General features: G+C 39.2%; 1 protein-coding gene across 26 annotated transcripts in view; it reads left to right on the top strand.

Annotated features, from left to right (window-relative positions):
- The window catches only part of dock7 (dedicator of cytokinesis 7), a 68,671-nt gene that overhangs the window by 37,973 nt on the left and 7,750 nt on the right, over window positions 1-22,948 (top strand). For 4 of the 26 annotated variants that reach the window (XR_007140505.1, XM_047813087.1, XM_047813086.1 and 1 more), the window contains exons 21-44: window positions 24-188; window positions 1,694-1,863; window positions 2,944-3,036; window positions 5,954-6,043; window positions 6,460-6,555; window positions 7,842-7,982; window positions 8,264-8,377; window positions 8,533-8,700; window positions 9,392-9,543; window positions 10,193-10,362; window positions 10,564-10,709; window positions 11,313-11,495; window positions 11,653-11,809; window positions 12,295-12,391; window positions 13,413-13,430; window positions 15,709-15,805; window positions 15,889-16,023; window positions 16,106-16,258; window positions 16,347-16,505; window positions 17,518-17,618; window positions 17,755-17,947; window positions 18,032-18,175; window positions 18,486-18,617; window positions 20,049-20,063. Coding sequence is in view for 25 of the 26 variants with exons in the window: in XM_047813087.1 (XP_047669043.1) it covers window positions 24-188; window positions 1,694-1,863; window positions 2,944-3,036; window positions 5,954-6,043; window positions 6,460-6,555; window positions 7,842-7,982; window positions 8,264-8,377; window positions 8,533-8,700; window positions 9,392-9,543; window positions 10,193-10,362; window positions 10,564-10,709; window positions 11,313-11,495; window positions 11,653-11,809; window positions 12,295-12,391; window positions 13,413-13,430; window positions 15,709-15,805; window positions 15,889-16,023; window positions 16,106-16,258; window positions 16,347-16,505; window positions 17,518-17,618; window positions 17,755-17,947; window positions 18,032-18,175; window positions 18,486-18,617; window positions 20,049-20,063 (3,089 nt within the window). In the remaining variant the exon portion in view is untranslated. Of the gene's footprint in view, window positions 1-23; window positions 189-1,693; window positions 1,864-2,943; window positions 3,037-5,953; window positions 6,044-6,459; window positions 6,556-7,841; window positions 7,983-8,263; window positions 8,378-8,532; window positions 8,701-9,391; window positions 9,544-10,192; window positions 10,363-10,563; window positions 10,710-11,312; window positions 11,496-11,652; window positions 11,810-12,294; window positions 12,392-13,412; window positions 13,431-15,372; window positions 15,659-15,708; window positions 15,806-15,888; window positions 16,024-16,105; window positions 16,259-16,346; window positions 16,506-17,517; window positions 17,619-17,754; window positions 17,948-18,031; window positions 18,176-18,485; window positions 18,618-20,048; window positions 20,064-22,948 lie in introns of those variants that run through there. The other 22 variants (XM_047813092.1, XM_047813088.1, XM_027147362.2 and 19 more) reach the window with 19 other exon arrangements.

Genomic DNA, 22,948 nt, shown 5'->3' with positions numbered 1-22,948 from the left:
CCTTTATTTCCTTCTTATTGCAGTCAATCTTGGCCAGGCTTCTTTCGAGGCAATGGCATCCATAGTAAACCGTCTGCATAAATATTTGGACACCAGCCAAGACATGCACGGCCGCAACAGCCTTCTCTCTTCCTACATTCACTACGTCTTCCGTCTGCCCAACATGGACCCTAACTCCCCTTCCCCAGGTAAGCCTTCTTTCTGCCCTACGGGAAATTCACCAGTTATTATCAGGGTTTCCCGCCGCACTTTGTAGTTCGGGCGGCCCGCCTAAGCTGGGAAACCCTACCGCCTTAACTAGGTCGTCCAAAAAAAAAAAAAATTCCGCTGCACAAAAGGCCGTCAAGTGCATCTTGGAGAATAGCGCGGACGCGCTTCACACCGCGAGTGGGCATGCGTGCCGCACGGCCGAAATGAGAGAAAAACGTGGTCCGTCACTGTCTGGAGGATAACTAGCCCGTCAATAAAACGCATGTCTATGAGAACTGTAAGTGGACTCATATTTTGGGTTTATTTAAGCCTGTTATTGTATTAGTCAATAATTCTTGCAAATTTAAAGTAAGTTAGCTGTTGATTTTGTTGTTTGAGTTCTTCACCTGCTAGCTAGGTTGCACGTGCCTGTTTTTAATTATTGTTAAACGTAGTACAGAGAACGTGGTCTATCTCACAAAGAAGACCCCCCCCCCCCCCACAAAAAAAAAAAAAAAAACCCTGCCGCCTTAACTAACAAATTTTCTGCGGGTAACCATGATAATCATTTACATTTTCCACTGAATGATATTTTCCATGGTACAAACAGCTTCCGGATGATCTTTTGAAGTGAGTGGACATTCGACCATCATGCCTTATTTCCAGATTTCCTCCTCCCCGGTTATAATAAGCTCCACTTTACTGGGAATGCTTTCCACTAGATTTTGTTGCGTGGTTATGGAGATTTGTGCTCATTCTCACACAAGAGCATTAGAAAAGTCAGGCACTGATGTCAGGAGAAGAGATGTTGGGTTGTCAGTCAGCGTTGCAGTTCATTCTAATAGTGATAAGTGGGTTTGAGGTCAGTGATCTGTGCAGCCACCTTGAGTTTTGTTTTTAAAACCATGTCTTTATAAACCTAACTTTGTCCACAGGTACTTTGAAACCGGTTTGGGTCACTTAGTTCTGGTGAAAGGAAATCATATCTTATTGTATGCCTGCACTGTCTCTTGTCTTGTGCTATTTGGACTAGGTTGCACCCTTAGACACTTTGTCTTTAGTTCTGTGTTCTATGTAGTTCTATGTATTTTATGTAGCACCAAAGTTCTGCAGGGATGATGTTGCATTTCACTGTGTACTGCATCAGCTATATATAGTCAAAATGAAATAAAAGCCACTTGACTTGACATTCAGTTGCAATTCTATGCCTACATATTTGTGGTAACTTTTGTGAAAGAACAAAAGCGCTTTCTGTTGCTTTTCTTCCCTTTTTCACCCGTAATATAAATTCTTTTGGTGCTTTTACTACTTTTTGCCAGTTGTGGATGTTAACAGGTTAAAGGAAAAATAGAAGCTTATATATTTTCGATCTTTTGAAATATTTTCAATTTTTTTCAGCATCACAGACAAAAGCATGTTGAATATATGCAAAGTTTTATAGAAATGGCTGTTGTTAAGATGAGATTCTCCTAACGCTCTTGTTCTCATGTATTCATGCCAACAGGTCCTGGAGGCCTGGGCGGCTCTGTACATTATGCCACTATGGCTCGTTCTGCCATCAGGCCAGCGAGCCTCAACCTCAACCGCTCCCGTAGCCTTAGCAACAGTAACCCCGACATCTCCGGCACTCCCACGTCTCCCGACGATGAAGTTCGTTCCATTATCGGCACGAAGGTAGGAAAGTCTCGCGTGTCCGAACGAGTTAGTTGATCGACTTAACCCAGTATCCCAGTATGCCGCATAATGCACTTTATAACACAGATCCTACTCGACTGTCTGCATTTTTTATTAGCCTTCTAACATCAACTCGTCAGCATCATGTTACCATGATTTACAAATTTCATTTGGTAGGAATTACAGTTCATAACTTAGTCCAGTAGCGTTTTATGGCTGCTGGAGCTGAGTTTATTAATATAGGATTGTTGTGCCGAGGATGAATCACTGCACACGGTATCATTACAGAATGCCGTAGATATTCCTGAAGTGCTGACTAAACTGGCAGCGTTTATCATCGCAGTCACAGTTCAACACTATAGTTCACTTGTATGGCAAACAGTCAGCTGGAACATCTTATCTGTATAACTGCTGTACCGTTAACCTGGAAGAAACCAGGAAATTGTAGACGTCATGTGTGGTGAGGAATAAATGTGATTCATAAAGCCCTTTTACATGCAGAAATCTAGGTTATCTGTGATCAGGGAAATAAGATGAAGTTTTTATTACATGAAACCTTAATATTAGTCTTTGGAATGGCAAGAAATGCTCATCTCATGTTGTGTGATGTCCAGTTACTGCTTATGCATGCTCCACTTTTATCCTCATAGGTTTGTCTGTGATGAAATGGTATTATCTCAATGCTGTTACATGTTTCCAGTTAGCCAAGAATAGCCAAATTCAGCTTGCTTACTGTTTTAAATGGAAACTGTGATCGTACAGCCACAGAAAACAATCTAACTTCTTTTTTTTTCTGCACTGTTGACTTGCAATGTATGAATCTGACCCTGTTTCTTTCCAAACCCAAATCTGTAATCCTGTTTAATCTCTGACATTCTAATCTAACCTACTTTCTGACAAAGCTCGGTGTCGGATGTTTGAAGTGCTGACTTATAAGAGCTGATGACTTATTTGAACTGAGTGACTTTTATCCCTTTTATTTACCCATGGCATTGAACTGTAAATTTTGACCTGTCACTGTTCCCTTGCTTGCTTGCTCCTGCCTGTGACACCTTTGCTTCCCTCCCCTTTGGCTCGCAGGGCTTAGATCGCTCCAACTCCTGGGTGCACACCATGGGCTGCAAGAGTGGCCCTTGGGGGACCAGCCCTGGCTCGGCATCCGATACTGTGCAGGTCATTAAAAAAAATAATCCAATCCCGTTAAAACAAAAAGAAAAATAAATCACCTCACATACCTCTCCAATACACGAAAACATCCCCATTTATTTATTTATTTATTTATTTATTTATTTATTTGTTTTTATGTATTTTTTTTTTAAGGTTTTATGTCCTCATCCTACAACAAAAATCTGTAGATTAAATCCAGCACAGCCCTCAACCAGCAGCCTGGTAGAAAAAGTACGGATCCTCACAAGCCTTTAACTTATTGTGAGCTGCTTATCAGAGAGCCATACACTTATGTAGCAAGCAGTATGTTTTGATGGATTTAATCTTAGCAGGTCATCAAGAAATACAAACTGGAGCTCTAAAAAAAAAAAAAGTCTTTCCAAGAGTGAATGCTTTTGAGGTTCAGAATCTTTTTACCAGGCTACTCCAACTAGTCAGTATGAGTTAATCAGCTTAATAAAGAAAGACTTGTTGAATAGTTTTTCCTGCAAACATACAATATGAGGAATGTCATGGAAGATGGCTGATTTAGTTTGAAATGAAATTTAAATGTAAATCGACCTCCGTCGGTCTAAACCTAAGCAAGTTTAAAACTAACCAGCAGTATGTTATGCCTGGTTTATGCTTCGTCAGAAGTGCTTCCGAGAGCAGCCTTAGGAAGACTTCTCAATACCATGACCATTCATGACCTTACAGGATAGTTAAAGGGTATTTGGTGGAATATTATACAGCAGGTATTATAGGGGAAAAAGCTCAGTTGTCTTTGTTGCCGTTGCTTCAACTGAGATAATGATGTTGCTCAAACATATTTAAAAACCCATCCTAAATCATTAGAAATAATTTGATGGCCTAAAGCCAATTAAATCCCTAATGACATAAAATTCTTTGGTTACAAACAACCAGATGAGCAAAAAAAAAAAACGTAACTGATTGGCCACCCACCAGCCAGATCTCCTCTATCATGCAACAGATAACAGCTAGAGAAGGTGAAAGTTAACTCTTACTTCCTCTGAGACACATGAAGCCAATCAACTACAGTTTTTCCAACTCTACTCTACCTGCCCACTTTCCCAGGTTTGTTCCCTTGACTCATGGATAAATGAGGTGTGAAACATTAACAGGTTATAATTTAAAAAAGGATGTTTTTTGTTAGTGGTGCTTTAAGTTACGTTTTTGTCTCCATAGACCCTTGGAATTTGAACGGAGTAAAGAGGCACATGCTTCGTTTATCTATATAAGTTCTGTTTTGTTGATTTCAGTTAGCTAAATAGTAGCAGCGAGGATAAATATAATAAAAAAAAATCTGTGGGAATTAAGAAAAACCTCTCTCCGCTTTATTCGACGCAATACCTCTAGTTATTTTCTGACAAAACGCTGAATAATTTTACATAAATGTGTGTGATTGCAAAAACCACAACAGAAGATCTGTTACTGAAGTCTGACTGGTTTAAGAAACAGCTTCACTGCGTATCTGAAAGAGAAGAGCGTATTAACCCTAATGAAGAGCAATCCAGGGTAGGTTCATCTATTTTAATGATCGATTAGTGATCTACAGAAATAAAATTATTCTCTTTTCAGATCGTAGTGTACAAGCTGTGTGAATAAAACATCATAAATCTCTTTTAAATACATTTACAACATTTTGGTGTCCGCTAACAGAATTCTTGAGAAATGAAGTGATGATGTGGTAAATCAACTGAAGCTAATAGATGAGTCATTATTACTAAGATGATGACAGCTGCCCAGCGCTGCGCTGCCAAGATAAAAAAAAGAGATTGTCAGAGATACAAGGTCAAGGTTTGTAACATGGGGTCGCTGTAGAGTTTGTATGACGTAATTTTGGAGAGTTTTTTTCCCCCCAGAGCTTTCACAGCACTTCGAAGGCTTCGTCCAACTTGTTCAGAAGGAAGCATAAATCAGGCTTTAATCTGTAGCCGGATATAATTAGCACGATTGGGTTTCTTGGATTTGCGTTAATCGATTGTAACCCAAAGTGGTTGAGCGGTTCATCCATTTCCTGCCGTTCCCTTCATTCATATGTTTTCTATTCTTCTTTCATTTTTTCCACTGCTAAATACTCCCATTTTCTCTCTCTACATTGCCTTCCTCACACTTTGAGCACTGCATGGCCACAAAAGCACTAATCCAACTTTCTCTCTCACTGCGGCATGTCATGAGATGCTGCATGTAAAGTGTGGGTGTGCGTATGTGTGTGCGTGTGCGTGCCTGCCCATGTCTGTGTAAGTGAGGAAATGATAAATACTCTTTTTTATATATATATATATATATATATATATATATATATATATATATATATATATATATATATATATATATATATATATATCATGTGATTGTGATTTTTGTCCTGTGAAATTTAGTTACTTACTCACTTTGTCCTGTGAAATTTAGTTAGTTACTCATAGTTTATTCATATTTCCGTTTGTTTTGTTTTTTTAGTTTTTATTGAATGATTACATAAAGCTAGATTATCTTTACTGCACAGTATAAATCTGAGTGTACTGTCTTACTAGTAAGACAGTACTACTAGAAGGTGTAGTAATTATTTTACTGTTCTTTTTACTTTCAGTGTATTATTATTATTGTTATTATTATTATTATTAGCAATATTACTAATATTATTATCATTATTAATAATAATGATGATAATAATAATACTTTAATTGATTATTATTATTATTATCATTATTATTAATATTATTATTATAGACTTTGCAGTATGTTAGCGTACAGAATTAGTCTGCTTTACCAGGTTCTGTTTTGTCTCTTTGTGCGTGTGTGTGTGTGCGTGTGTGTGTGTACGTGTGTGTATAGTTGTGTCTATCTGACTAGCAGATAGCACCACACTCTCCTGTCCTTCACACTAATGTGTTGTCACCCTTCCATTCATCCCCACCCATAGGCCATGGAGCGCAGTGGCAATCGCATGTCATCGCACACTGAGAGCACCAGTTTCTTGCAAACTTTAACAGGACGCTTGCCGACCAAAAAGGTAGAGACCCGACACAGTGGTGGGAGGAGCCACAGCCGCTTCCTCGACCGCCCCCTCCGCCAGTGTCTTGTCTGTGGCTCTTGATTGGTGTTTGTTGTGGTGGTTGTGGTCTTGTGGGATGCTGATTTTGTGTCTCCTTGTGAATGCTGTATGGTGATGGAATGATGTAACACTCCTGCTGTTTGGTGAAACCAAGTGTGTGAATGTGTATGTTTTTTAATTTTGGTTTGTTATTTTGGTTTGTTTGTTTTTTAATTAATCCACTTTTTTGCAGCAGCCAAAAGGATTATGTCAAAGGCCTGTTTCATTTCCTATAGTAGTGTTCTAACCAAGTAGCGTGTTAATTAGTTGAGGTGATGTTTATGGTGCACGGCTGGTAGCTGATGTTGTTTTGATGCTCTGCTGGTGTTCTTTAGCTCTTTCACGAGGAACTGGCACTGCAGTGGGTGGTGAGCAGTGGCAGTGTGAGAGAAGGAGCTCTTCAACAGGCCTGGTTCTTCTTTGAGCTCATGGTAAGAATGATAATAATTGGTGATCATAATGCGGAAAATAATGATCACATGATTTTGTATAAAAACCATGATGGTTACTAATAATTATTAGTTTTATTGCATTTTATTATTTTAACTTAAGCTTTATATGGATTCTTACAGATTATTCTCTTGCTTAAGAGTAATTTATTTTCACATTAATTGAATGATAAATGAATTGAATCTTTTACATACAAATTCATGAATAACATAGTGTGGAAACGAACCCTTCTGGACACCTCGGGACATTTTCGTCCATTAGGGGACATAGTTTCCCAATTTTTTGCCTATATCTTTCTCTGTGTATATACCATGTACTTTGGAAAGCCGATTTAAAATTTTTCAGCAGGTCTATAATTTTTTGTATTCAAATTTTACACTCTTACGTTTAGTTTGTGGCTGAAAACAGCCACTAAATTAATTTTATATAAAAATATATCAGATTAATTTTTTTTCACATTTTTTGCATAAATCTGTTAAACCTCAGTTCTAATCAAAACTACTAAGTAGTAACAAAAAACTGTTTTTACATTTTAATTACTACTTTAGTTAATGACTAAGTACCACTAATTATGTACTAATGCACAATTATTTATATTAAATGTAACTAGATTTTTTTTTTAAACTTTTATCACAGTCTTGGAGATTTTATATATAATAAAATATTTGGCTTTTATGCATTGTTAGTTTTTGTACATCATCAGATTTAAAACGATTTCTCCCTCATTTACTTTTCACAACCCCGTTGACTGACATTATTTTTACCACATTTTTTCGTTGCATGGCCATGACATGAATAAACCATGCACTCTTGCTTGTTTATGGTTCCCTCAGCTGGGAAGAGGTAAAATTTGTAATTCTTACTGTTGCCCAAAAGGTTGTGTTATTACTGATATACACAGGGCTGTGCAAAAAAAAAAAAAAAGAAGAAGCTTATTTTCAAGCTTTTTACATTGACTTCTATGGAGGATATCAGCTTAATATTGTGTGTGTGGGGGTTTTGTGTGTGTGTTTTTTTGTGTGTGTTTGTGCAGACACAAGCAACACACACACACTAGAATATAGTAATATAAGAATAAATAGTTATCAAGCTGTTCGATAGGTTTATTTTTAAACGCTTGAAATTTCAATGGATTACATACATGTTCTTGGTCTCTGTCTTCATTATGTTGATTATTTAATTATATTTCCATGAGATCAAAGTTCTTGACTTGCCTGTTGTAGAGTCCCTTTTGGGTCATTTAAATCTGTTGCTTTGTCACTTTCAGGTTAAAAGTATCATCCACCATTTGTACTTCACTGACCGTCTGGAGTCTCCCAGGAAGAACCGGTTTCCTGAGCGCTTCATGGACGATATCACCGCTCTAGTTAGCACCATTGCAGGAGACATCGTCTCACGCTTCCAAAAGGTAAGTGGATATGCTATTGCTGTATTTTTTCTTTAGCATATTTGCCTCCACCCTGTGTGCACAGTTTGCATGGTCTCCCTGATTATGTTCCTGTAACAACACATCCTATTGTGTTATATTCTTCACATAATAGTTTTTGCTAAAATCTGAGCACAACAATGTTTTATCTGTTTGAAAGGCCATTCAGGTTAAATACTGAATGGTTCTAAATGAAGTCTTGGGTTGTAGACTTCTTCAGGATGTTTACTGTACAGCATTTCTTTCTGTTTCTGCTGTGCCAGGATCTGGAGTTGGTAGAGAGGCTCAACACAAGTCTGGCCTTCTTCCTTAATGACCTGCTGTCTGTCATGGACAGGGGCTTCGTCTTTTGCCTCATCAAGACGTACTGGAAACAGGTACTTCTTTTTTTTTTAAACTGTTACTGATTCTGGTTAGAGCTTAAATGGAAATGTGTGTGTAATCTTTTGAGGTCACAACCTCCTGTTTAGTAGTTCTAGTTCACAATTTGTAGCATCTTCTATTAATTCACTATTATTCCCTTTCCCACCAGGTGTCCAGCAAGTTATATGCTCTGCAGAACCCCACCCTAGAGTCTCTGAGGCTTGACTTCCTCAGGATCGTGTGTAGCCATGAGCACTACGTCACGCTGAACCTACCTTGCAGTCTGCTCACTCCTCCAGCCTCGCCCTCTCCTTCCGTCTCATCTGCCACCTCACAGGTAACGCAGCCACAGGAAGATTCAGCGGCAAACACAAACACAACATCAACAATGGCGGATGTTGCTTTACTGTTAATGCTCATGGCCTTGTGAACCTACATTGGCATACAAACGTGGCAAATCCAACGTCTACGTGCAGCTCCATGTAATCTGTATAAACGGAGGTTGTAATCGAGAAAATACATAACATTATTTTATGATTAACACAGAAAAAAGTTAGCCTTAGCATGTAGCTACCTACTATCATGTGTGCTGATAATTGATCCTATTGCATTAAATTAAAAGTGTATTAAACATTAGTATACTTAAGGTACATTATCAAAGGTGCTAACAGTAGCCCCGCCCCAGCCCCGCCCACAGCCCCTGACGCAAGCGGTTCTTAAGTCTAGACCAGCAAGGTTTTGGTGCTACTTAAGAACCACTTTTCCTGGTTCAGAGCCGGTGCTTTGGCTGTCGAAAAAGAAAAAAACTGGTTCTAAATTAGGCTTCGAACCTGCACTCAGACTGCCTCGGTGGAAAAGGGGCATCAAATATTCCATCTGAAAGTTGGGTCAAACTAATGATCAGAGAAATAAATCTTTTTTTATTTAGCTTATTTTCCCCCCAACTTTTCTAGATATGAACGACATGGTTAATGTACCAGCCAACAATAATTTAACAGCTACATCTTTTTTCTCTTTTCCCTTCCAAGAGCTCTGGCTTCTCCACCCACGTGCAAGACCAGAAGATTGCGAATATGTTTGAATTGTCGGTACCCTTTAGAGAACAGCACTACCTGGCAGGTTTGGTTCTAACTGAACTTGCCGTTATTCTGGACCCAGAGGCTGATGGGTCAGTACACTGGTGTGTGTCTCGCCTCGTCTCATCTCATTTCATCTCATCTCATCTCACCTCACTTCATCACAGTGCTTTACATCCTGTCTTGTCTGATATGCGTAAATATGTTGTACATGACTTATCACCAGTTTAGTACTAAAGGTTCCGGTTTTTTGTTCTGCTTATGATTGGCCCTAATAGAATCTTAGGGATTGTGGGTTTGGGGATAATATAATTCAGTGCTTAACGGTTGCCTTGTAACTACACACTCACATACACACACAAACACACGCATAGGCTGGTTGATTCACATTGTGCTTGTTCAAAAGCAAAACTGCTGTTTTCCTTTGCATATTTGTATTTGAGGCATAAATTAGAAAAGAGTATATACTATACTTTTTTCTTGGCAGAGAGGCACTGCTTTCAATTTCTATACTGTAGCTTTTGTTCAGTGTTAAAACCACTTTTTGGAAATATTATCAGCATGAAAAGAGTTTATTGTAGCGTGTGTTGTTTACAAGTGTTTGGAAATCAGTGATTATATCCAGCAGGCAAATCATGAGAACTTAATTATTTCTGTAAATTTCCTGTTAATGAAAAGTGTTACAAACTGTAACGAATTACATTATAAAATATAACATTTATTGTATATTAAAATGGACAACTTTGCTTGAAGGATGTTTGGCCTGCATAAGAAGGTGATCAGTGTGGTCCACAACCTACTGTCCAGTCATGACTCGGACCCACGCTACGCTGACCCTGAGGTTAAAGCCAGGGTTGCCATGCTCTACCTACCTCTCATTGGCATTGTCATGGAGACCTTGCCTCAGCTCCATGACTTCACAGGTACGTTTAAAATCCTTTTATTGACTGTTGTATTGTCAGATATCCAAGATGACCTGATTAATCTGACATGACTCAAGCTTCACGATTTCCATGCCACTGCTACTCAACCTGGATTAAACAGCTGAATGTGTAGAACATGGTGCATCGGTTTACAGAGTACTGAATCTGGTCATGTGGTTTTACTCTCTTCTTCTCTTATAGAGTCTCATAACCAGTGGGGTCGTCTTGGAGTAGACGAACAGGAAGCTGAGGGCAACAGCATGATCAGTCAGAGCGTAGCCATGGCAATAGCAGGCACCTCTGTTCCTCAGATGTCACGGCCAAGTAGTTTCCTGCTGAACCCACAGGTAGATAAATATCTGATATCTGCTTGGTTCTAGAATTGTGTTGTCAATCTCAATCACACCACACTTAGAGCACACACATCATTCCTCTTATACTAGTAATTTACCGACGATTACTTTAAAGGATCATGTCATTTATTTTGCTTATAGTATATAGTTGTTTTCTTCTGTTACAAATGCTGATACTGGAGACTTCTTCAAAAAATGTAAATTTTTTTTTTTTTTTTTTACTATTTGAGCAATTACACCTACTTTTGTTTATGTGCAGAGTTTGCTAGATAAGTCCCTGTCAAGTAGCTGTGGCTATAGAAATGATGACCTATTACAACACATGCATTCATACACACCAGTGACTTGCCTCGAAGAGCTGCTGTTATAGAAAATTACTATAACTATAATTACTATAACTATAAAACCAGACAGTAGACTACAGACAAAATACAGTCATCACCAGTTATTTATTTTATTTTTTTTTTAACACGGCCAATATACATAATTAAATAATTAATTAAATTTCAGTCACTATATTTAGAAAAGAAAAAAGGCAGACCATCAACTTTGATGGTTTTCAGCATCCTGCATCACTCTCTGTCTCTTATCACCCAGGCCACCCGTCAGCATGGTACCTTCTCTCCCGAGTCCAGTCGCAGTCTGCTCATCTGTCTGCTGTGGGTGCTGAAGAACGCAGACGAGCTGGTGCTACAGAAGTGGTTCACTGACCTGTCTGTGTCTCAGCTCAACCGCCTGCTGGACATGCTCTACCTCTGTGTCTCCTGCTTTGAGTACAAGGTGAGGTTTCATATCACTAAATCTGGAAATTGCTGCAACAGCATGTTTTATTCAGTCAGAAATGAAGTCGGGTTGTAAATGTGCATTATTTTAATACTCGTAACGAGTAAATGAAATTAACCATGTTTTTTTCCTGTTTATCCATCTCATCAAAAAGGCCCATTTTTTATTCATGCAGGGAAAGAAAGCGTTTGAGCGCATGAACAGTTTAACCTTTAAGAAGTCTAAAGACATGAAGGCCAAGCTGGAGGAAGCCATCCTGGGCAGTATCGGAGCCAGGCAGGAAATGGTGCGACGCAGCAGAGGACAGTTAGGTTCGTGCTGGATGTTTCTCATCACACCAGAGTTAGGAAAATATTGAATAAGGAGTCGATGTAATTGCAAACAGAGTTGGTTGAAATGAATGCATTATCAAGAGGTCTGATTAGGTAATATCCAATCAGATATAGATAGAATATAGAATCATCTATTCTAACTCCCTGTAAAAAAACAAGAGCATTGAAATTTTTCATTTATTTATTTCAGCATTGAGTAATAGAAATAACCAGATGCCTAAAACATCCTATGCTCTTGTTTGCTTTTTTTGGATCTCTGAACCTCGTAGGAATAGGGATTACAATCGTTCTCATCTTAATTCATCATCTTTATGAAACCAAAAAAATCTATAATAATTATAATGTCACATTAAGTGCCTGATGCACAATCACTAGGCAGCTGCATCGTTTGTTCTCATTCGTTACAGTTGTATTTATGTAGTAATTCGGCAGACACAGAGTTTATATTAAATTGTTTCTTTCAGAACGAAGTCCATCAGGCAGTGCGTTTGGTAGTCAAGAGAACCTGCGTTGGAGGAAAGACATGACACACTGGCGCCAGAACAGCGAAAAGATGGACAAGTATGAAGGCTCAAAGCTTTGTTCCTTTTGCTCATTTTACTTTCCATCCCATGTTTAGTCACATTCTATACACACAATACAACCCAAAAAATCAAATCAGATCGAATTTAACAAATATTAGATTAAATTCATCTTGACTCAAACGTATTATTCCACATCACTGCTGAATTCTGGAATTTGATTGGTCAGAAGGTATGAAGACAAATTTAAGGGCAGATAAGTCAGATAAAATTATGAGTCTCCAGACTATTTTTTGAACTTTGATATTATTATAAAATTATTATAAATAAAACATGATCCATCTATAAATTAATTAATCTTGGAATATATATATATATATATATATATATATATATATATATATATATATATATATATATATATATATATATATATATATTAGGCCATCCTTAAAAATATTCTTGTTTGCCGTAACCCGACCGACCCTGTTAATTTAGGACTGACTCAATTTTTAATTTTTTTTTTTGCTTTAAGTTTGTGTTAAGACCGACGTTTTTGTTTTTTTTTATTCTTCAAACAACTAATATGTTTTTTTTTTTTTTTACTGTTACTGCAAACCAAAATATTTTTAAGGATGGCCTCATAGTCATTTATTATTTTCTTTTATTAAAAAAATAAGAGGATGACTACCTGTAGCTATCAAATGATATCAAATATAACTAGAAATGAATCAAATTTTGTTTTTTAGTAAATAAAAGTTCTAATCATTTGTCAGTTTTGCTGACATGAATGAATGAATAGTAACTAATCGTAAAGTTAATCAACTCTGGCACTGATTACTTTTCCTTCACATCATACTCGTCATAATAAGTAAACATTTGTATTACTTGTGTCAGAGTGCTGAACCATGTACTTCTTCTTTACCCTTATTTACTGCAGTTATTTATTATTTTATAATCGTGGTCCACTTGTGTCTATTACACGTTGTACTCCCTTAACTTTTTTTTTTGTGGAATAACCCCTCCATTTGACCTTGTTCTTTCCTGTACTGTGTGTCTAGGAGCCACAGATCAGTCAGGTATTGTACAACTGAAGTGTGATCTAAACAACCTCCCTCTGCTAACCCCCTCGAGTATAAGGACCACCCTCCTCTCTCCCTGCCCCTTGCTCTTCTTGTCTCATGCTGTAGCTGGACTGCTGTGTATTTGTAACTGGTGTGTGCTTGGAAAGGTGAAAGGTGGCTGCTTGTGTGTTGTGATTGTCATTTTTTCCACATTAGAGATGATCCCAATGTTTGAGTTCAAGAACTGAATTTCAGTAAATTTGTGCTTCTAATCCATCATTAGATTACAGCCACTGTTACAGAGTACAAAATCTGAAGCTGTGAATGTAGAAGATTGTTGAAATCAGGAAATATACTGTAGTAGAAACATACTTCATTGGCTGGTGAGAGCTGACTCTCCTTCATTTTATTTGTATAGTGGTTTTGACTAGGGATTTCTTCCAAAAAAAATTAAAGCTTTACAAAACCCAAGGTCAAGATCTTGATCCCTAATGAGCAAACCAGACACTGACTCTAGATGAGGGGAAAACTTTGAGGAAGCAGATATGAAGTTGAAGGTGTCCTCTTCTGAGTGACACTGGATAGAATGATTATATGCTAACATTGATACCATCTGCCAAAATAGCTTTGGCCCATTGAGGCATCATCTCCACAAGACCTCTGATGGCGTCCTGTGGTATCTGGCAGGAAGACATTATCAGATCATATAAGTGCTGTATGTTATGAGGTCTGGCCTCCAGGGATTGGACTTGTTTGTCCAGAACATTCCACAGACGCTTGATCAGAGCGATCTAAAGAGAGAAATCTCTCAGTGGTTGTAATGTTATGGCTGGTTAGTGCAAATCATTACAGTTATAAAAAAACAAAAACACTAATTACAAACAAAAGAATTGATCATAATTTATACCATGGTGGTGTTGAATTCCCGATCCTGATTGGCCAGAAATAGTTAATTCATTTTCTGTAATAAAGTGACGTGACATACGGCTAAGTACAGTGACCCATACTCAGAATTTATTTTCTGCATTTAACCCATCCAAAGTGAACACACACACCCGGAACAGTGGGCAGCCATTTACTGTATGCTGCGGCACCCTGGGAGCAGTTGGGGGGATTTGGTGCCTTGCTCAAGGTCACCTCAGTCGTGGTATTGCCGGCCCGAGACTCGAACCCACAACCTTAGGGTTAGGAGTCAAACTCTCTGACCATTAGGCCACAACCGCCCCCCCCCCCCCCCAAAAAAAAAGCAGCTCTGACTAGTGAAAGCTGATAGGTGACGTATATGTTTTTAATAATGTGCTTGTTCCACACAGTGTTTATTAACACCTACACAATTATTGCAGATACTCTACATAAATCAATTAAGGAATGTGTTGTCAGTGCTACGTAACAGTCTGAGGTAAAGGAACATCAGGTTTTATATGTTAACAAGCTGAATTTTTTTTTTAATCTAGATTACTTCAAGAATGAAAAAGAGGATAATGAGGGAACAAGAGTTTATAACTGCACACAAGTGTGCTGTTCCTTTCATTAATAAATAAAATGTTGTTCTTGGCAAATTGCTGTGGTATAAAGGGAATGAAACACTTATTGGAAAAGTATGACCTTCAGGGTGGCAACAGTAACACTGCATTACTTTCCTCTTCTCTTAACATGTTCCCATGCGTTAAACTAGCTGTAGTCTAGTTGCATCACTAACCCTGGTTTCTTTATTAAACCCAGTGTGAATTGCTGGAATCCAAGTCCAGCTTTCACATGTGCAGAGTATTAGCCTATTGATTTTTCCCCCCTGCAAACCCTACCCTACTCCTGTAACCATGGTCAATCTGTTTGCTTTATATGGATGCCTCCTGTGCTGGGGTGCTTGGTTGGGTGCTGGCTCTGCCCTCGCTGTGTTGCAACCTTTATGCTGTTGGTTTGTGTGTGGCTTGTTTTGAATGAGCGGTGTGCTGTGCAGGTTTAAAGAAAGCCTTCCATGCAGTAGGAGGAGCCAGGATGCCTTATTAGATGTTAGGTGTGTAATCATAGATAAATCCATACAAGTCCTTACAAACCACTCCTTCCCTTTAGGCCCATTGTACACCAACTACAATGAAAGATGCCTGAGCAGGCTTTTGTGCCTGTATTATGTCAGAATGTCTATAGTGTCGTTGGACCTGTATACAGAGTGAAACTTCGTCTATGTCCTTGAATGCTCGTGCAAGATGATATAGCAATCAAGGGGTCCTTTCCTTTTTTTTTTTTCCACATACAGAATAAACTAATTCTTAAATGTGTTATCTGTCTTTTGCAGAACCAGGGCAGAGCTGGAACATGAGGCACTAATAGATGGCAATCTGGCAACCGAGGCCAACCTTATCATTCTTGATACTCTGGAAGTTATAGTGCAGGTATTTAAAGCACAGAAAACTAAATTTAGGCTCTTAATTTATTGGGCTGTAATCTATAAAAGTAACGCTTACCTTCTGAATAGACTGTATCTGTGACCGAGTCGAAGGAGAGCATTCTCGGAGGCGTCCTCAAAGTCCTGCTTCACAGTATGGCGTGCAACCAGAGCGCCCTCTATCTTCAGCACTGCTTTGCGACACAGAGGGCTCTGGTGTCAAAGGTGAGTTCAGGTCTAGTGATACAATGCGTATGATGGCATAAGCACCGTTGTTTATGCTGATATTTCTCTGGTGGGTTTTTAGTTCCCAGAGCTGCTGTTTGAGGAGGAGACGGAGCAGTGTGCTGATCTGTGTCTGCGTCTTCTGAGGAGCTGCAGCAGTAGCATCGGCACTATTAGGTCACACGCCAGCGCCTCGCTTTACCTGCTAATGAGACAGAACTTTGAGATTGGAAACGTGAGTTCAGCAGTTTATTTCATTCATTATTCTAACTTAAGAAATGTATTGAACTTGACTAAATGATGTGAATTTTTATGTCCTGCAGAACTTTGCCAGAGTGAAGATGCAAGTGACCATGTCTCTATCGTCTCTGGTGGGCACATCTCAAAACTTCAACGAGGAGTTTCTGAGACGTTCACTCAAAACCATCCTGACCTACGCTGAGGAGGACCTTGAGCTCCGAGAGACCACATTCCCTGACCAGGTCCGTTCTAAACTATCGTCAAAAGCCAAACTTTAAAGCTTTTGCTAGAGATAGTAGTACTTTGTACTAGTAAGTTTGCAAACATCTGCAAATGGTGTTCAAACATTTTTCTTTGTTGGACATCAATGAACAAAATGTGTTGGTGTGTGATTTCCCATGGAAAAAAAACACTTTAAGATTCTGGAGATTCTTGCTTTGAGATTCTAGCTTGTAGACAGAAAAGTATTTGAAAGTGGAAGCTCGGTGGTTAAAGTGTTGGACACTGATCGGAAGGTTGTGAGTTCGATTCCCCAAGCCACCAAGCTGCCACTCCTGAGCATGTGAGCAAGACCTTTAACCCTCAATTGTTCAGCTGAATAAATAAATTGCTCTGGATAAGGGCATCTGCTAAATGTAGATTTACATAAATGTAAATGTAGTGTATAATGTAAGAATAGATTCTTACAAAAACACCTCTTTGTACTTTTGTTGTAGTATTAGAACAAGCTGCATGACTTGTTTTCACCCTTCAGACTAAGTTCTCCCACCCCCACCCCACTACTACACTCCATCCACCGGTTTCCTGTAGCTACCCCATCAGATATAAAAACACTAATGCTTGCCTATAAAGCAAACCGTGGACCAGCACCCACTTACCTTAAGACTCATATCAGACCCTGCACCATGAATATTCCTGCAACGATTTTCTAGCCTGCTCAACTGATCCCAACATCTCCTAGGGTGCAAGGAAGGCATGCCTTAAGACACTGACTGTTGTGGAGGAAATATAGCAAAAAATGCAGTTTTTAGACTGATGTATTTTTAATCTGTGACCTAGTGGATCAGGATGTATTCATTGAGAATTTAGAGCTATTCTGTAAGTTTGCCGTAAATCTTATAACACGTACATTCTTCTGATTTCACTCCACACTTTTTTCGTTCATAACCTTTATGATGGAACTAGAGAAGTAATCATGTCACCTGATATTAATGAAAATTGTCTCATGCAATAATATGCTGTTGTGCGTTTTAGGTTCAGGACCTGGTGTTTAACCTGCATATGATTTTGTCAGACACGGTAAAGATGAAAGAACATCAAGAGGATCCAGAGATGCTTATTGATCTGATGTACAGGTAGGGGTAACTGGCTTTATTTGTTCAGTTCTCTGGAGAAGCTGTAAATTCTGGGAGGTTTTACTTTGTCGTGCAGTTTGAAATATCTGCAAATAACAACGTTCTTTTAATAATCGAGAGAAAAACTGTCTAACAGAATTGCTAAGGGGTATCAGACATCCCCTGATTTAAGGCTGACCTGGCTACAGAACATGGCAGGGAAGCACTCGGAGAGGACTAACCATGCAGAGGCAGCTCAGTGTCTGGTCCACAGCGCTGCCTTGGTAGCTGAATATCTCAGTATGCTGGAGGATCGCAAATACCTACCTGTTGGCTGTGTCACCTTCCAGGTACTTCATCTAACCCGAGAGGTTTTTCTGCATGCCAGTGTTCTCAAATTCTTTATCAGTGCTGTTCCCTCTGTTCTGCGGCAGAATATCTCGTCCAACGTACTGGAGGAGTCTGCTGTATCTGACGATGTCGTGTCTCCGGATGAGGAGGGCATCTGCTCGGGAAAATACTTCACAGAGGCTGGGCTGGTGGGGCTGTTGGAACAGGCTGCTGCCTCCTTCTCAATGGTGAGGACGTGCACATCACAAAGTGAACCCGCAGCCTGCGTTCGTACTTTCATTCTATGTCCTATGAGAATAAGGTCATTCCGTGGTACAAACAAGACAAATAAATACAAGACTGTTGAGATGAAAATGGTGCTGGTTGTTAAATGATACAGTACACTGACAAAGATCAGGATGCTGTCTAGGAATTTTTTTTACTTACTAACTGACCCTAGCACACAGTATTCTTTATCCTGTGTATTCTAGGTTGTGTGAAATCTGTACTGGATATCAGTTAGTTCAGTGACCTTGTATTCTCTCTGTCTGTCTGCAGGCTGGCATGTACGAGGCAGTGAACGAGGTTTACAAGGTGCTCATCCCCATCCATGAAGCGAACAGGGATGCCAAGAAGCTGGCTACCATTCATGGTAAACTACAAGAGGCCTTTGGGAAAATAGTGCACCAGGTAAATGCTCTCACTGTCTGGTAGCAGCGTGAACCTCCCCTCTAGAAGTCAGGTCATTGTACTCGCTGATCTTTTCAGTTAAATACAACAGGTCTTTGACTTGTTTGTGAGATGTTTTGATGATATTTATAAACAGTGTCAGTGTAGTAGTGCAGTCTTTCTATCGTGTTATCTGTGTGTCCTGTCTTGCAAGGTACAGCTCACAAAAATATTTTTATATTAGCACAGTATAGAGTGTTTAAGTGTCTAGAGGAATAGCATACTTATTGTACACTGTTTAAGCAGGGCAGAGATTTATTCATGCATGAACATGTACTGTAAATGCAGGTTTATATGCCTGTCTGTTCCACCAGTGTGCACACAGCGGGTGTTACCACGTTCAGTGTCAACCTCTGAGTGACTATGCAAGTGGCTTTACATGTGTTGGGACAAAATCACAGTTTCCCACGAGAAGACGGGAAATCTGTTAGGCCCTGCATGCCGTACAGCATCACTTATGGGGTTAATAAAAGAAGTGTACTGTAGCAGGGGTGGACAAATGATACATGTATTAGCTAACCCACTCTGCAAATGGAAACTCCAGATCAATTTGTTTTGGTTGCCCAGAAACCAATTTGATTATTCCAGAAAATATGGTGACTAACATGAAATACATCTGTACAGACCCATGACTATGTAAACCAATCTGGACAAAAAAAAAGTCTGTCAGTGATAGCCTCAGATTCCTGTATTCTTATCTGACAGGAATAAAACCCAACGTGGTCGTCTTCTGCTTCTAGATTAGATGTTTTGTGCGTGCTGAGATGCTTTTTCTTGTCACCACAGTTGTAGAAAGTAATTGTATTTGTTGCTACATGTTTCCTGGCAGCTTGAAGTAATTTTTTCTGACCTCTTATCAACAAAGAGTTTCCACACTATCACACTCTGTAAAATTCCCAGAAGATTGGCAGTTTTTCTGAAATATTAAAAATAGCCCATCTGACATTAACGACCGTGCAACAGTTAAAGTCGGTGTGTACAGATGTTTTCTAATAAAGTGAACAGTGAGCGTATTCTTATTAGAAAGTGAGGTCAGGTCCTATAGTCAACATCACTGCAGTTGTGTCACTGCTCAAATGGTGTAGAGATTATTCAGATGTTATCACACAAGCCTGATGCAAATCATGAAAACTTTGGTCTTGCAAAAGACATTAGGCTGTAGGATGTATTTTCTTTCTGGTCATTAAAAAAAATACTAAGAGAAGGGATCCAAAATCCACTTGTCATTGGAACCCAGGCTAGTGATTTGTCCACCCCTGAATACTGCATGTAATGTTGTGGGGAAAGAATAATGGCTTCCCGTAGTGGTGAGGGAATCCTGCTGAGCTTATAGAGGGTGTGACTGTGACCTGTGTGTGTGTTGATTTGTCCTATATTCTTTCTGTCACACAGAGCACTGGCTGGGAGGTAGGTGGTAAACCTCATGCTTAATGCTTGACCCACATGTGCAAGCGGTGGGCATTGATCCTGGCTCTCTCTGCTGTGAAATCGATCCATTAACCTTTTTATTGACGTGCTGTTTTGTTCGTACTCTTTGTTTAGTCCATCCTTCCATCTCCGTCTGTGGCGTGCAAGCACGCCATGCATTCTGTCTTTTTTTCTCTCTTACTCCTGTATTTTTTCTGAACAGAAGCAGTGTTAACATTGCTTGTTTCAGCAGGCCATATGCATGGGAGCCAGTGTGCGACACTAACGACGAGCTGACAATGAATGCGTCACTTCACATGTCTCACCTTTCTCCCTCATTCTTTCTGTCTTCCATTAGCGCTGGCGTCAGTTTGATTTCATGACAGTCATCCTAAAGCACAGGGTTCGATTTATTACCTGGTTATGCAACACTAAATTTAGGAACAGTGTCAATGAAAAAAAAAATTTTTTTTTTAATTTTCTTTTCATTCTGTGGAAGAATTGGATTTTTCACCGATCGTCATTTATTTTAGAACTAAATCGACCCCTGAGTATTTGTGTGAGTTGCTATGTTAACACATCAGACCCATGGTTCTCTGCATGACCTCTTGACAGTTTGGCACGATACTGTTTCCTCATTTATCAGGATTTTGGACTGTTCCTGAATCCCGTCCCATACTCACCCAGTCTTTCCTGCTTGCTTTGTTCCTCAATCCCTCTCTCTCCATCCTTCATCATGCATGTGTCCTGTTTTTGAGATATTTTGTGTTTTCGAATTTTTTTAAGTATCCGTTATTAGTTAATGTTATGCTTATTTATTTATTTGCTTATTTGCTTATTTATTTATTTTTATTTTTTTTGCCTTTCCAAGAAGTTGATGGTTCCCTGATTAAAATATGTTCTGTTCTCTCCTTTTTTTTTTTTTTTTATCCCCTTCCCCGGTTGCCGATCCCTCCTCTTCCCACTTTAATTATAATGTCTTGTGGTAAGTTCCTGGTTTGAGGCTTTATTTCTATTGCTTTAATAGTGAGGCGATCAGCCGAGGAAATAGATAGCTGACGTTTCATATTTTTATTGCCTGATCTTTTTAAGCAGAATGAATTTATGACGTGTGATATTACAACACTGGAGATATGTGATTGACAGAAGTTCAGTAAGGCTCTCTTTTGCAAAATACTGTTTTTTTTCACCAATGTGTTTGGCTCCTTGCTCATTCAAGTGTATATCAGAGACATTTCCACATAGATTTTGGTGAAATATATTTATTGATTTGTTCTTCACTGCAAATCTGTAACTCCTAAGCATGCTGCTCCACTGCCTTGTTTCTCTGTGTCCGTCCTCTCCAGCATCACTTCCTACACTTGATCTCTCTCCGCTCATTTCTGTCTTCTCTCTCTCTCTCCTCTCTCTTCTCTTTCCTCTCTCTCTCCTTCCTCTCTCCTCTTTCTCTCTCCTCTCATTTCTATCTTCTCTCTCTCTCCTCTCTCTCTCTCTCCTCTCTCTCATTGTTTTCTCTCTCTCTCTTCTCTCTCTCTCTCACTCTCCTCTCTCATTGTTTTTTCTCTCTTCTCCTTCCTCTCTCCTCTTTCTTTCTCTCTCTCTCTCTCTCCTCTCTCTCATTGATTTCTCTCTCTCTCTCTCTCCTCTCTCTCATTGTTTTTTTCTCTCTCTCACTCTCCTCTCTCTCATTGGTTTTTCTCTCTTCTCCTTCCTCTCTCCTCTTTCTCTCTCCTCTCATTTCTATCCTCTCTCTCTCTCTCTCTCTCTCTCTCCTCTCTCTCATTGTTTTTTTTCTCTCTCTCTCCCCTCTTTCACTCTCCTCTCTCTCATTTTCTCTCTCTTCTCCTTACTCTCTCCTCTTTCTCTCTCTCTCTCTCTCTCTCTCTCTCTCTCTCTCTCTCTCTCTCTCTCTCTCTCTCTCTCTCTCTTCTTTCCTCTCTCTCTCCCTCCTCTCTCCACTTTCTCTCTCCTCTCTCTCTCTCTCTCTCCTTCCTCTCTCTCTCCTTCCTCTCTCCTCTTTCTCTCTCCTCTCATTTCTCTCTCTCTCCCCTTCCTCTCTCCTCTCCCCCGCCCCCCCATTCACATGAACTGTATATATTACACGGATGTTCTAAATACAGCCTGGACTCCTAACTGTTTGACTCCTGTCTGTCTCCTTCCTTGTACCGGTGCTCATTACCTACTCTGTATGTATCAGCTTTATAAAACTTCAGGTGTTTTTTTTTTAATAAGTAAATTTCTAGATGAAATAGGAGCATTTCAGTGTTTAGACTGTAATCGAGTTGCTTTAGGCAGCTGGTGGTGAGATAAGTAACTTAATTAAGATCTTCATGTCCATAAAGCTTTTGTATTTACCGTTACTGCATTGCTATTCGTATTTTAATAAAGCACTTAAATGTGCTGTGAAGCTTGTTGGGTAGTTAGTGATTTTAACCGACACGTTACATAACATTCAGTAACTGCAGTTGGCTTAAACAAACAACCATCCATCACCTCTCTTTTTGTACAGCAATGTCAAATCTAATTTTTTTTCTTCATATACATATTGTTATACTTTAACATTTTAATATCAGATGCTTAATTTTTTTTGTGTTTTTATGTTTAGGTGCATGATATTTCTCAATGTAAACCAGCCCCAAACATCAATAGTCAATACCTTTTACGTGCACAATTAGGTTTGGTTAGTGTGTGTTAGTCAAACAGACAGTTCTGAATCCTGTAACTTATGAGTATTTCACTTTTAGGGCCTTTTTACACCTGGTCACTTCATGTGTTTTCTCTGATCCGATAGCTATCTGATTTGTTAAAACTGTTCCATTTACATTAGGCCACATAAATGCGTCTTGGCGAATCGGATATCAATCTGATCTCTCTACTCCCGCCCA

The sequence above is a fragment of the Tachysurus fulvidraco genome, chromosome 5 (genome assembly GCF_022655615.1).
Source record: "Tachysurus fulvidraco isolate hzauxx_2018 chromosome 5, HZAU_PFXX_2.0, whole genome shotgun sequence".
NCBI lineage: Eukaryota > Metazoa > Chordata > Actinopteri > Siluriformes > Bagridae > Tachysurus > Tachysurus fulvidraco.
The sequence above is the reverse complement of the archived record's forward strand: the minus strand, read 5'-3'. Positions and strand labels throughout refer to the sequence as shown.